Consider the following 15,458-nt stretch of genomic DNA (forward strand, 5'->3'; position numbering starts at 1 on the left):
AAACTTTCAAATCCATGTAGTTCTGATTGTAACACAGAAATCTAGGTGCATGAATGAAGGACATGTGCCTTATGTGTTGGTGCCCTAGTTTTATTCATGGATAGATATTTCATAATGTTCATTGTTGAATTCTAAACCTCAGGACCTTCAAATTGATTGTAATAACAGCTCTGCACATCATTCTCATCTAAAAGAGTCTTTCATTCTCCATGATAGCATTTACAACTACTTTAAGAGAGCAACTTCACCTTTTAAATGCTACCATGGATAAGCTCTCTTATCCATTCACAACTGTTCTGAAAGACCAAAGATTTCCTGTTTCGAACTGAAAACATTCAGAATCTGGTGTGAAGGCTGCCTTTAGCTAAAGCAGATCTTGGGGAATGATAAGTGAAATATGAAAACCTGCTGAGAATCTGTGTAAAACGTGTTTTAAACAGCCTCTTTGTCATTTCCCCATGATCTGTCATCTTCTTAATTTTCCTTTCCTGCTCTGTTCTTGTATTTCAGTGTATAGCTCTCTGTGTCTCCTCATTTCTATAACATGTTTTGCTAAGGCGTGCACACACACACACACACACACACACACACACACACACACACACACACACACACATTCCTTGACTCTGGCTGTCTCGGCACGTGCGGGAGGTGCAGTAAGGACGTCTGTTTTGCATTTTAGGCACAGTGAAAATATTTGGAGTGGCGTGGACCATCCTAATGCCACGAGGGTGTGAGACCAAAGCCATGGCCCTTTTTTTCCTCTGCGGAGGTGTAGCTGGCACAGAGTGTGTTTTACTATAAATATATTAACAGCGGTACATGGTGTATTGTCAGCATGTGTTTATAGTGTGTTTAAAAGCAGCCTGAATACTTGGATCCAGGTTTGTGCTTGTCTATGCATGTTGTATGTGTTGAGATGTAGAATTTGTAGTGCACTAAACACCTGAACAGTGAATATGGTGCCATAATTTGTTAAAATGTCATTCACTTAAAGGCAGCGTTGTCATTTACTCACCTACATTTTTTGAAAAATGCCTGGTAAATGAGGTCTAACGGGATTTTTTTGGACTTGACTGACTTTCATTGTATGGACAAAAACAGTTATTCAAAATATATTCTTTGGCATTCCATATAAGAAAGTAAGTCATACTGTTTTGGCATAACACAACGGTAAGTATATAATGCCAAAATATAATTTGGGTGAACTGCCCCTTTAAGAGCATGTAATTTGATCTGGATTCTAAAAAAAGAGCACTAAAATGTTCAAGAAATTAATCAATATGTGCTTACCTCTTAGCAGTTGGAAAATATCGAGAGCATTCGGTCCCATCCCAGGCACAATATGGATCCCTTGCCAGGCAGCATTCGGCACAGGCCTTCCCATAGACCTCACAGCGGTGCAGGGGCATCTGGGAAATCCCTAAATCTGACCCGAGGTACAGCTGTTGCTGTTGACAGATGAACATATAAGTCTATTAGGACACGGTTTACTCTCTGCTAATGGCTGCTGAAGAGTAATTTTAAGCAGACGTACTTGTTTAGTGGACAGCTCCATGGCAGTAATAGGTGTTGGCTCCTAGAAGAGAAAACAGAGCATTTTAAGATCCGAGGATATTTGTTTGATGACATGCTATGGCTGTGCAGACAGATTTATGGGCAAGCAATTAAATGTACTAAGGTGAAAATTATAGTTGGAGGATTTCGATTCCAATAACAAGCAGAAACGCACAGCTCTCTGGGTAATGAACAGTTGGAGCTCATACCCTAAACACTGTCATCTCTTCCAGCACTACTTCCTCCAGATCATGCCAGCTTTCCCTGGGAATGGTCACCACCTTCAACACGGTTCCTAAATCTGATTTGGGAATAGATTATTTTGAATATTCAGCATTTTATACAATAAATCTTAGTAATTGTAACTTTATAACAAACAGTAACTTATTGTCTTCTCAGAAAGAAATTACATCATATAGGTCTGAAACAAATACTAATTTTGTATAAACTAAGATTGCTCAGCGAACATTAAAGGGGACATAAAAAATAATAAATTTTTAAAAATAATACAATTCACCCACTAAAACAATTAAACTATACACTATAAGCTAAAACAATATAAAATCAAGATTCAATTTTTCTAGGGAAATTATATATTTTTGTCTTGGAAAACTTGTATGCAATTTTAAAAGTGTGATTTCTAGAACTGGAAAACTCTAAGATCTTAAAATGCCTTAAAACCACCTCTCAAGACCATGCATATTTTTCCCGTTCCACTGTCATGCGCCTTGCGTTTTAACCACAAAAATGTGTTCTGTGTGAATCTGAATGGCCTGTAAAAGCTTGCGGTTATAGTTCTGTATTGATGTGTTGGTTGGTTTTACTAGCCTGTGCCGATGAACATGACTTCGTACTGGCCGTCCTCAGCTTCCACGCGGTCCACTACCAGCTGAGAGAACTGGTACTCCACGTTCGTGCGCACCACTATGGGCTTTCCACCCATCGGTTGCACGGGGTTATACATGGCTGGGTGCAGGCGTGCAAATGTTATTACATCATCGGGAAGGTCTTTGGTGGAGTCAAAGCCTCCGAACGTTTTGCTGGGACACTACAGTGGGTAAAAGAGGGGAGATGAAGGGTTAAACGTTCTCATTGGTAACAGTTTTAGTTCTTTTTTTTTAAGTGAAAAAAATGTTTTTCAGACCAATTCTGGTAAATGCTCTTTCAAATAGGCTAATACTGTCCAGTATATTATTAGTTGGGTGAATACTTTGTGATTATTATTATTTTGTATTTTCATCTAACAAAAGCGCACAGATATAAAGCTGTAATTTGTCAGAAAACATTAAGGTTTTTTTTCCGTTAATGCCAAATATATTGGCCAGTACTCACTGTGCCAGGACGGGGGTATGGCACTCTGCCTTGGAAGGGAACCCACTGGTAGTTTGGCCCGTCCCTGTGGGCATATGGACCTAGAAATACCCTTCGGATGTCTGCCATACTATACATGCATATAGCTGATCCACGGAAGATATTACTGTGGAAAGAAGAGGGGAGAAAGGGAGAAATGGAGGTTAAAGCATTGATAGAACAAAAAAGAACATTTCCATTTCCATAAAAACATTTTTTTTTAATTCAACAAGAAAAATGTTGGACAGGACAAATGTTTGCATGGATTTTATGGATCAGGAATTGATTAAAATTGAAAACGGAGCTTTATGACAGGTGGTCTCTATCTGATAGGTGGTTGTTCGGGAGGAGTTGAAAAATATAAGGGCTTGGTGACATAATCTGTCATCAACATCCTCATCTTTTTATGTTTTGATGAAAGATGACAAAGCCTAAATCTTGAATGAAGTGATGCACATATTTTGGACCATCTATGCTTTACAATCCAATGGTGAATAAAAAACTGGTTGTTTGAATAATTACATTTTCTTTCTTCAAGAAGAAACATGTTTTATGTATTTGAGGAGCAAAAAAAGAGTGTCATAGTCTACCATTTGTTGTTGAGCCATTGCAAAATACTGTCTTAAATAGTCTGTAACGCTTCAACTTTTATAACATGAGATTTTGGCCGAATGACAGAAAAAACTAAACACCCAGATAGCTACAGTAAACTTTATAACTTGTAAGAGTATGAAAACGTAATGCGATGCATTAACTGCTTCAGATGTGGCCGTTCTAATGACGGACAAAACATTGTGTCTGACATTTGCTGGTCAAAAAAGCTTCAGCTTGATTTTGGTAAAATGCTATAAATATAATCACACATGCAAGTGTCTTACCACATGTATTAACCCACAATATCAACTTTGACAACAGTGTTTAATTATTTAAAAAATACAGTGTGTTTTCCATTGATTGAAAAGTAGCCATTTTGGACACACAAGGTTTCAGCCCGACAGCGACAATCACAATAAGACCAGAAAGGGTTGATTCCGATTTTTATGCTTCATGTGTGTTAGCTGATGTACAAAATTAGCATTTGTATTGCAGCTTATATGTGTGTATCGAAGCCCTCATTCCCCTCTAAACAGCCATGAAACCAAACACACTGTGGTGATCAGCCCTTAGCATTTGTAAAATGTTAATTAGTGAGAAAATCAATTAACCACAGGGCACATGAATAAACTAATTCTCTATCACTCAGTCAGGGTCCTAGACATAAAAACGCACACACACATAACACGAGCTTACACACTATTAACACACATACACACATAGCCAGATAGAGCGAGAGATAAAATACTGATCCATCACTGCAGAGTTCAGGCCTCATTAAGTGGCAATATTAAAAGCAAGTCCCTAGAATGCACTTCTATTCATCTCAGAAACGGGGCACTTAGAAAACCAATTAAAGCAGTCTAATTCTTTAAAGCACGTAATTGAATTTTTGAGTGTTGTGTTCCCTGCATACATTAGGAAATCAGTGAGGTGGGAACACATGAACAGGATGTGCATGGTTTGGATGATCGCTTTTGCCTCTCTCGCTTTTTGACAGTGATTAATCGTGATGTGTTTGTCTTCTTCCTCATCTCATGTTTACATGCACGCACACCTCCGTACACACACACACAGTGTGCTCATCCATCATCTTAAAAGTCTTCCCCTCTTTTGAAAATCGTTTATCTGCTTTTGTTACTGCTTTACCCCTCCCCAGCCCTCCTCGCCAGCAGGCCCAGAGAAGAGGGTGTCTGGCTGGGGAGTGAGATTCAGGTTACCACCTTAATCATATTTCCTCGGAACTGTGCTGAGCCCAAGCTGAATGAGGAAACAGGTAAGAGGGGGCAGAGACCAGGAGAAGAAGGAAATTCCCATCCAGAGCGCAGCGATGTGAGTTTAACCAGATTACTGAACTGCAAAGCTACTGAAGGGCCCAACATATCATGCATCACAAAATCACTGCCATCTTATAAAAGAGAAGAGGAAATATGAAGGAAAGGAGGAACAGAGAAAGGAAAAGAATGATAAAAAAAGATTTAAGGGAGAAAGGAAAAGAGAGAAGGGAAGGTAAACGCAAAGAAATTAAGGAAAAAGAAAGAAAAGGAAAAAGAAATTAAAGGAAAGAAGTATGAAAGGAATAAAAGGGAAAATAAATAAAGTACGGAAAATAAAAAGGAAATAAAAGGGAAGGAAGGAAGAAAGAACAGGAAAGAAGGAAAAATAAATGAAGGACGGATGGACTGAAGGAAGGAAAAGGAAGAAAAAGATAAATATAAATATAGGAAAGAAAGAAGGAACAAAGGAATTAATGAAGGAAAAGAAAAAAGCTGAGAAAATAAAGAAGGATAGGAAAGGAAATCCTCTGTATCTTCTTCTTAAATGTCTATTAAGGTGAACTGCATGTATTTTAGGTCTGTGTGTATTACCTGGATGTAGTAAACACAGCGTAGATCACAGGATTCTTCGGGTCTTTAGCACTCATCAGAAACACATCCTCTGGAAGTCAAATCAAGTATTGAAGAGTTCAACATTTTGAGTTATTAAAATGTACCTTAAAATGTATTGACATCATCTGGAATGCATGTGGCAACTGTTTTAAGTTTGCCCCATACACTTCATTGTAAGTGTTTTTACAGCTAATTTACCCACAGCATTTCTGGACATTAAAACGTTCAATGACACACTTACGCAGCTCATCAAAATGTGTGTCTATGCCATTGAGACCGGGCACTGAGCAGGTCAGCTTGGCTTTCAAGAATGTTGTCCATTTGTTCACGAGACTCCTGTGTCCGCCCATGTCATTCTAGAAAAAATGCAAGCAGATAAGCCATGTTCTTAAAAAAACATTTTTTTTTTAAACATAGATATTATTATACACCGATGATAAGGCATAACATTATGACCACTAACAGGGGAATTGAATGATAGTGATTATCTCTTCATCACGGCACCTGTTAGTGGGTGAGATATAATAGGAAGCAAGTGAACATTTTATCCTCAAAGTTGATTTGTTAGAAGCAGTAAAAATGGGCAAGCATAAGGGTGGGATGGGGTGTTCCCAGTCGGCAGTGGTTGGTATCTATCAAAAGTGGTTTAAGGAAGGAACAGTGGTAAACTGGCGACAGGGTCATGGCCGGCCAAGGCTCATTGATGCACATAGGGATTGAAGGCTGCCTGTGTGGTCTGATCAAACAGACGAGCTACTGTAGCTCAAATTACTCAAGAAGTTAATGTTGGGTCTGATAGAAAGGTGTCAGAAATCAGAGTGCATCACAGTTTGTTGGATATGGGGAGGAATCATAATGTTATCCCTGACTGGTGTATGTTAATACTCTGTGTACAAAGTCATCGGAAAATCCATGTGCGCTTTTATGTTTCTGTATGTGATGATACCTTACACAGTTGTCCTATCCTGGAGATAGTAGCTTTGCCTGTATGTTCACCGTCCATGGCATTCTCCTTGAAGAACAGGAAGATCTTGTCATCTTCAGGGTTATCGCTTTCTGGGATCAGGTGTATTCCTAAAAACCTGGGGTCTGGAAATACACACATAATGCATCAGAACTTCACAGAACTGAAAGAAGACACAGAAGGAATTGAGCTGTTTAAAACACACAGAAATGATTGCATACTTCATTTAGCTTTTCCAAAAGTAGCCAAGACCTCAGTATCGCCAGTTACAGGGGGATCACCCTTACCCAGCCGTGACCGCTCACTCGCTCTCATAAATGAAACGTAACACGTCCCCCACCCACGCGGGCAGCACACGCACACAGCGACATGCGGTGCTGCATTACAGTGCAACAGACCCTACAGGATGTGAAGCTTAAACAGCGGAACAAACATTTACTGAAGACCGACTGCGTTCATGCACTGCAAGTATGTGACGCCAATGATACAGTTCCGCCCATGTCATTCAATACACTGACAGTTAAACTTGTTCCAGCCTCCCAAACTTTCTCTAACCGAATGTTTGCTCTATAAAGGCTGCTCCTTTTTGAAGTGCCGGAAGAATAACCATCAACAGCCATGGGCCACATTGTCTGAAGATAGCGAGAGGCCCGTGTCTCTATTGATAAGGGCTTGATAGAATATCCATGTGACTAATCCTCTAAACGACACTGGCTCTTTTGTGTGAGGGAGACAGCTTTCAGAGCGGGCGAAATGGAAGTAACGTCCGACGTATCCGTGGTAACAGACAGCGAGGATTAAGGTGAGATGAGCGTTTTCAAAAGCACCTTTCCTAGTGAATATAGGGGGGTATTGATGGTGTGGACGTTGACCCTGTGTGAGGACTGAAACGAGAGCCACTCGCAGGAACAGCTGAGACAGGATTAACTTCATGGGAAAACCCTAACCGAATCTCCTATCTTGATATTGACCTTTTGTGTTCCATAAGTCTGCAAAAATGCAGGCTGGATGTTAGAGGAAACACTCAACACCCTGGCCGAGCTAATCTCTCCTGCAGACGTTCACAAAGAGTTTCTTTCTTTCGCTCACACACATGCGGACACATACACACTCACGTGCAGGGACATAAACTTGTGCGCACAAAAGAAAACCCATAAATTTACATTTATTTTACACATTTGCTCTTGGCAGACACATGCTTAGCAGAAGTAACATATACTGTGTGATGACTTTAGCAGCCAGCTAAGGATAGAAATTGAGCGCTGAGACAAAAATCAAAGGTTATAAAAATGCACTAACAGACATATTTGCAAGCACATGTATATGCAGTGTCTTTACAAACTTTACAAACTACGGATGTGAGTTTAAGCAATATATCAGTTACAAGTGAGTGCCATGTCTAATACTGCATTTCATATCATGGTATGAATTCAAAGCAGAATTAATTGCTGTGCATTTTCAAGTAACACACGAGTGGTGATTCATTACTGAATGAATCGATGTTGTTAAACTAAATGGTCATATGACTAATTCAGTGACTCACTCAAGGACAGTCACTTGATTTGTTACTGAATGCATCAGTATTTCTAAACAAATCAGTTGAATCAATGAATGATTCAGTGACTCATTCAAAGACAGTCATTTAATTAATTTCTTAATGCATCAGCATTTTTGAACAAATCACTTGAATGAATGATTCAGGGACTCACTCAAATTAAGTCACTTGATTAGATCCTGAATGAATCAGTATTTTTGAACAAATCACTTGAATGAATGATTCAGTGACTCACTCAAATTAATTCACTTGATTAGATCCTGAATGAATCAGTATTTTTGAACAAATCACTTGAATGAATGATTCAGTGACTCACTCAAATTAAGTCACTTGATTAGATCCTGAATGAATCAGTATTTTTGAACAAATCAGTTGAATGAATGATTCAGTGACTCACTCAAATTAAGTCACTTGATTAGATCCTGAATGAATCAGTATTTCTAAACAAATCAGTTGAATGAATGATTCAGTGACTCACTCAAATTAAGTCACTTGATTAGATCCTGAATGAATCAGTATTTCTAAACAAATCAGTTGAATGAATGATTCAGTGACTCACTCAAATTAAGTCACTTGATTAGATCCTGAATGAATCAGTATTTCTAAACAAATCAGTTGAATGAATGATTCAGTGACTCACTCAAATTAAGTCACTTGATTAGATCCTGAATGAATCAGTATTTCTAAACAAATCAGTTGAATGAATGATTCAGTGACTCACTCAAATTAAGTCACTTGATTAGATCCTGAATGAATCAGTATTTCTAAACAAATCAGTTGAATGAATGATTCAGTGACTCACTCAAATTAAGTCACTTGATTAGATCCTGAATTAATCAGTATTTTTGAACAAATCAGTTGAATGAATGATTCAATGTCTCACTTGAAGACAGTGACAGTCACTTGATTTGTAGTGAATGAATCAATATTCCTGAACAAATAAGTTGAATTAATGATTCAGTGACTCACTCAAAGACAGTCACTTGAATTGTTCCTGAATGAATCAGCATTTCTGAACAAATCAGTTGAATGAATGATTCAGTGCATGACTAAGTCAATGACAGTCACTTGATTCACTCCTAAATGAATCAATATTTTTTAAGTTAATTGAATGTTTCATGCAGTGACTCACTCATAAAAAGTTACTTGATTCATATCACAGTAACCGTATCTATCACAAAACTATTTTTGTCAGAATATTCACCATTCAGCCATCTGGAATCATGCTGCTCAGTTCTGATCGGATGATGTGCCCCGAGTGTTCGGAAAATGGCAAAGTCTCGTCCCATGAAGTCTGCTGATGTTCCAGAATACAGTTCTCCATCTGACAAATGTACAGAAGCATAAAATCTCTTATTAGACCACAGATAATGCTGAGTCTAAAAATTACATGCCAAAACAACAACATCTCTGACTGACTCACCAATCAGGAGGGATGAGGACTGCATCTTTGGATCATAGGGACTTTTCCCACGTCCATTCTCAAAGTAGGTGGCATCCAGCCTGAAGATGTTGTCCTGAGGAAAGGGATACAAGGCATGAATAGTAATAGGATGAGGTAATGAAGAGGTGAATGTCAAAAAGTGCCATTATCATGAGACTCTTAAAAAAAAAGTTTTTTGAAGAAAAGCATAAAATCCTTTAACTACTGTAGATTTGGATCTCTCTAAACTCAGCAGCATTCAATTTATCTTCTGTTAACTTACATCACTCAGGCCATGATTCATTTGCATGGATCAAATCGTGAAATTCACTGACATTTTTCCACCATGTAAAGGCCATCTCGGCACTTCTAAATAACACACTTGCTGCTTTGACGCACTGATTTTCTACTTCACTGGGCTGAAATTGTTAACAGGTTAAACCATCAATTTCCTTTTCATTCTTTTAAACAGTTTGGTGAGTGTGCCTTTGAGATTTGCATGAGCACATTAGTGTGTTTTAATGCCATTACGTTGCTGAGATTGAATTAAAGAAAAGAAATCTTTCCAATTACTGATGTAGAGATTTGGTCTGTGTACCTCAGCTCGTTTCCCCATCTCCAGGTAAGAACAGATCGGATGGAAGGCTCCGGTGCCACATATGTAAATATGCGTCTGGTTATATGACTGCAGCACACGCACAAAGTTTGAGCATTCTTTCTGAAAAAGGCAGAAAATATCTGTTAAAAAAACAGATAATATGAAACAAGCCTATTAAAACATGAGCTGATATACTATTTGATATACAACATTAGATAGACAACATTTGAGTACTATATATACACATACAAACAAGAACTCTTCCTCGTAAAATATGAAACACTGCAAATATAATAATTTTTTACTTTCAGACTCTCTTGCTCTGCTTAACTCCTGTAATCCAGTAGTTACATTTATAATCAATGATGAATGATTATACTGCAAGCATATTTTGAGAATGTATTGACACGAGATCTGTAATAAATAGATAAATGAGAGATTTATATTCTCTGTAAGCCTAATATTTAAGCTTTTTAGTGTCATTAAAATTCCTGCCGGTTGACTGATGACGATCCCACCTGTTTTATCCATCTCAATATCCTGTCAGCCAACTCTCATTAGCGCTGAAAGTGTTAGTGTGTGTCTGGTTTTGATGAAAGGGAAATGTATAGCACATGTCTTTTGGCCGCCTGAATAAGTTGGTGAAAGCCGATGAGTGAATTGTTTCATGTGAATGAATGCTCTTTAACTCCCTTTCAATTGCAAAATATGCGAGGGCTAGGTTTAACAACAATAAACCGACATATTATAAACATACTGCAAGCACAAACACACACCTATGCGCACACGCACACCTTTCCACGGCTATTGAGAAAATAAAGCAGGTCCATCTGTGTAAACACTGATGGTCTCTGCCGATGTGGGCTGTCTGAATGAGAGTTGTTATTTAAGAGCAAAGGAAAGGGTGTTGCCATCTGTGTGTGTGTGTGTGTGTGTGTGTGTGTGTGTGTGTGTGTGTGTGTGTGTGTGTGTGTGTTTCACCAAAAAAAGGCATACACACTCTTATTCACTGTACGCGCGTGTGTGTGTGTGTGTGTGTGTGTGTGTGTGTGTGTGTGTGTGTGTGTGTGTGTGTGTGTGTGTGTGTGTGTGATGAAAGCATAACAGAAGAACAGATAAATGCAGGCCTGTTTCCCTCGATTACATCCAGTTCAGTTCGTACAGGCTATTCAAAGCACATAATAAATGCTTGTATAGCACTCAGCATCAGCAGATTTTGTGACCACACATTCGGTTCTCTTATAAAACCAAAGACCTACCTCACCTGCAACTTCCATACAGCAGCCAATCAGATCACTCCCTCAAACATGTGTGACCCATCTCTGTCAACCCACACAAAGGCACTTTAGTGTGTCAGTGTAATGGCTTTTCCGAGCTAAAGGAAATGTGTATATTCCTAACATAATCATTCCACATGCGCTATAAAATGAATCTCTTCCTGCACCGGGCGGAATGTTTGAAATTTCCCATGGCCGTTATTGTTTTTAAGGCCCTCGCCTGCTCCGATAGAGCCAAGTGCAGCGTTCACGTGAGACAGAGGTGGCTGATCTGGCACTCTTTGCAGTTTACTATGTATACAAACCTCAAGTTGTAATAACTGGGTGGTGTACTGTAATTACAGTGTAACTACTGTGTAATTAGACACATATAACCCTGCCGTTTTATCTTCAAGGTCCATAAAGAAGCGGCAAAAGCTGCGACGCAAAGAAGCGAGAGTTCCTTCATAAGAGTGAGAGATATATGATACCCTTTTAGATAAGAGGAGAATGTTGGAGATTATGATTTAGACACATCTGTAATTATGTACAATACTAACAACACAGCAGTGACTAATTTCATTCACACATGAGTGAAGTCATGAAAAGATAATAACAGTATAGAGCTTGTCAATGTCAAAACTAATGCACAGTTTTTAAAAAGAACAGATAAGATTCACTCATGTGAATCTGGCATAATGAAATATTACCAGGATTCTACATGACTTATTCGTATTTTATAGTACAATCACATATCAGAACTCTATTGTAACATCAGTGCAAGCGATTTTTATTTTATTTATAACAATTACATATAACATCAAAAAATAGCCATGTTTTGCTCCAATTATTATAGTGATTTGACATTTTATAATGAATTCAGAATAAATGTATTTAGTTACAAGCAAGAACTTAAGACTACAAAATGAACAAGTTCTAAACAATACAAATTGGTAAATGGTAAAGCAAATTTCAAGCTATCAAGCTATTTAGCCGCAAGCAGCCATTAAGGGTCCAAGCACAAAGAAGGCATGACTTCATGACTGCATGGCTGCGAGCATCAGACCAACTGCAACAATGAGCAAGTAAATGATTAAGATGATTTTAAGCAAAATATCTGAAAATCAAATACAACCACTAGGAATGTGGTTTAGTGGTCTATCACTTTTGATTAATAGGTGGTGCTGTTACGAAAGCGATGTGGTGTGGTCAGAGTAAGGTGAAAATGACATGCAAATTTTGGTGTCAAAATGCCATAGAGTTATTTTGGCATCATGCCTCAAATTTGTTGCTGTTGTATACGATAACGGTTTTATTTATCAACACGAAATCCATAACTCTTTGTCGGCACAGTCTGAAGACGATGCTATTTGATTTCAGTGAAAATCGGACAAATGGTGTAGGAGTAGTTTGAAAAAGTATGTTGTGAAAATAAATGTTGGACAGGAAGTTCAGCCAAATATGGCAAAATATATGTTCTCGGCAGGACCCATAGAATCTATTAAGTTTCATTATAATAGGGTAATTTAATAAAAAGTTATTAGCATTTTTGGAAATTTCACTGTAACTTTTGACCACAAGGTGGCACTGCCTCAATTGTTTTACTACTGTCAGGGCATGATGCCGAAGACGCAGAGAGTTTTGTAACGATACGGCAATGCGCTCGTAAAATATAGAATTTTACGACAAAATAAAAATTGGCAGATACCCAAAAATATTATAGCCTCCCGTTCATTTTAGCAGGCACTTTGTTCATTTGTACATTATTTGAGAAAAGTTCGACTTAAATTTTATAACTTTTTGTCAGCACAGTCTGGAGATGATACAATTCGATTTTAGTCAAACTCGTACAAACAGTGTACGAGAAAAATTTTAAATGCCCGGAAAGATTTATATGACGAAAAATGCCCTTACGGTTAAAAAATTATTAGCATAAAGGAGACTCCAAATATGCAATGGTAACAGTTCAGACGGACCTCTATCTTTGTGCCAAATTTCATTACTTTCCCACAAGTGGTTCACTGGGCTGCAATAGACTTCCAGAGTGGAAGACGAAGAAACAGAAAAAGAAAAGAACACCAACAATTACTATAGGTGCCTTCACACCTGCAATGCTTGGCCCCTAATTATACAACATATGTACACAAAAAACTATTACAGTTATATACATGTAAATATTAACAATATTACAAAACAAGCAGCTTAAAAATGATAAAGTGAAGGCAGCTTCAAAATAAATGAGCAAGTTTTTTTAATAAAAAGTTTCAATCAAATAAACAAACAAACAATATGTAGTTATTTATTAATGATTTATCTGTGCATGGGGAAGTGCTAACGCAACAGTACTAAAGCACTGGGAAACTATTCCAATGAATATACAAAAGAGACTGACTAAAGTTACTGTAGCTAATCATAGTTATTCTACAGCACAATTCTCAAACTGTATATCAATTGTTATTTAATTATAATATTTAATGGAGCAACTACTGTGAAATTACAATAAAAATGCAGCAACTATTAACCAGTAATACAATACACTATAAATTCACACTAAACTTTTTTTCTATAGCATCTCCGTCTTGAGTATTCATGGCATAAATCTCACCTCTAGATATCCGATCACATCAAACACAACACAACCCCACTAATTATCAGTAAATGATGTATTTAAATGTAAAGTATTATGAATGTTTAACCCTCATCTCACATGAAACACACCAAGAGTTTAGGCCGAGCAGCGAGGCAGTTGCACCAGCTGTCGTTCTGGGCTTGTTTTTGCCTCGTCTGGCCAAGCCAAATGTGAGAATGAAGAGCTTTATGTTTGCAGAGGGGGAAATGCACTGGTAATACCCTAATCAAGCTTTCAACAACTCTGTATCCAGAACAAACATTTTCACAGCATGCAAACGGCATTATTCTGAACTGGTAAATTTGTGTATGTAACGCCAAATAAACCCCTCACAGCCAGTGCCAAAATGCAACGCGATTCCTGCACCTCATTGCAATATCAGGTGACTTTATTTAAGGGTGTATATTTCAGAAGTAGGTCTAGTGAGTTATCGCTAATAATCCCGTGCCCCTTCTGCCCCCCATCTCAGCGGGAACCCAGCCGTGAAATTACCATCAGATACAACACACACACACGTACAGAGGGAGTGAAAGCCGGGTTGATAAATAAACCATTTCTGTTCTATAGAAAGGCCAAGGGTTGCTGGAGCCAAACACTGAATATAACACTCTCAAGAGGAAAAAAAGAGCATGTGCACAAGCAAAACTCCACTGCTAACAGCAACCATGATCAATCAAGCCAAAGCGCACACGCAACACCCGGACTGAGTAATGCAGGTCATGAGGCACACATACAGTAAAGGTTCTTCAGTACACACTTCTTATCACAAAACATTTTTCATCTTCATGGTGCTTTGGACATTTAAAAAAGTTCTTGACAATGGTTGTCCAAATCAGTGTATTAGTTCTAGCTATAGGCCTGGATAAAATCAGCAACATTTATATACATTTTGTCTGCAGATTTTGACCAAAATAATTTGCAGAATATTTTTCTATTAACAGAAATGAATTAATATTTATTTATATAATAGAATATGTATGTATAACACTACTGTTCAAAAGTATGGAACTGAAAAATGAGATTTTAAATGTTTTTGATAAAGAATTTATTTAATAAAAATACTGTTAAAACAGTAATATTACAAAATATTATTACAAGAAACTTTTTTTCTGCTATTGATGGAATTTTCTGCTATTTATAAGACGTTTCCCTGTCATTGACGGAATTTTCCAGCTTTCCGTGTTTTCACTGTTATACGATAGGCGTTTACACAACACAGTAGAGAATCCAGATCAAAACACAGACAAAAAATGAGCAGAAACAAGCGATTAAAGCATTGCTTATGTACATTATATTCTTTGAAAAAAAGCTTTTTGTTCACAATGTTGCTTTTTCTATGAAACTTGCCTAAATTCAAGCGTTTATAAAATGAAGCTAGAATAAAACATTTATAGATAGATAGATAGATAGATAGATAGATAGATAGATAGATAGATAGATAGATAGATAGATAGATAGATAGATAGATAGATAGATAGATAGATAGATAGATAGATAGATAGATAGATAGATAGATAGATAGATAGATAGATAGATAGATAGATTTGGTGGTGGCTAGAAAAACACTGGCAGGGAAAGAGGTAATATATTTTAAAATGTCATTTATTCCTGATATTTTAAGCATCATTACTCTTTGTTGCTCA

General features: G+C 37.6%; 1 protein-coding gene across 2 annotated transcripts in view; it reads right to left on the bottom strand.

The window, feature by feature from the left end:
* The window catches only part of sema3aa (sema domain, immunoglobulin domain (Ig), short basic domain, secreted, (semaphorin) 3Aa), an 89,358-nt gene that overhangs the window by 6,300 nt on the left and 67,600 nt on the right, over nt 1-15,458 (bottom strand). For both annotated transcript variants that reach the window (XM_067427029.1, XM_067427028.1), the window contains exons 4-14: nt 9,931-10,050; nt 9,333-9,426; nt 9,114-9,233; nt 6,337-6,479; nt 5,632-5,746; nt 5,370-5,439; nt 2,890-3,034; nt 2,386-2,605; nt 1,767-1,858; nt 1,538-1,579; nt 1,294-1,451 (exon numbers count right to left, since the gene is read on the bottom strand). In XM_067427029.1, the coding sequence (XP_067283130.1) occupies nt 1,294-1,451; nt 1,538-1,579; nt 1,767-1,858; nt 2,386-2,605; nt 2,890-3,034; nt 5,370-5,439; nt 5,632-5,746; nt 6,337-6,479; nt 9,114-9,233; nt 9,333-9,426; nt 9,931-10,050 (1,319 nt within the window). The remainder of the gene's footprint in view (nt 1-1,293; nt 1,452-1,537; nt 1,580-1,766; nt 1,859-2,385; nt 2,606-2,889; nt 3,035-5,369; nt 5,440-5,631; nt 5,747-6,336; nt 6,480-9,113; nt 9,234-9,332; nt 9,427-9,930; nt 10,051-15,458) is intronic.

This window comes from Pseudorasbora parva, chromosome 20 (assembly GCF_024679245.1).
Source record: "Pseudorasbora parva isolate DD20220531a chromosome 20, ASM2467924v1, whole genome shotgun sequence".
Taxonomy (NCBI): Eukaryota; Metazoa; Chordata; class Actinopteri; order Cypriniformes; family Gobionidae; genus Pseudorasbora; species Pseudorasbora parva.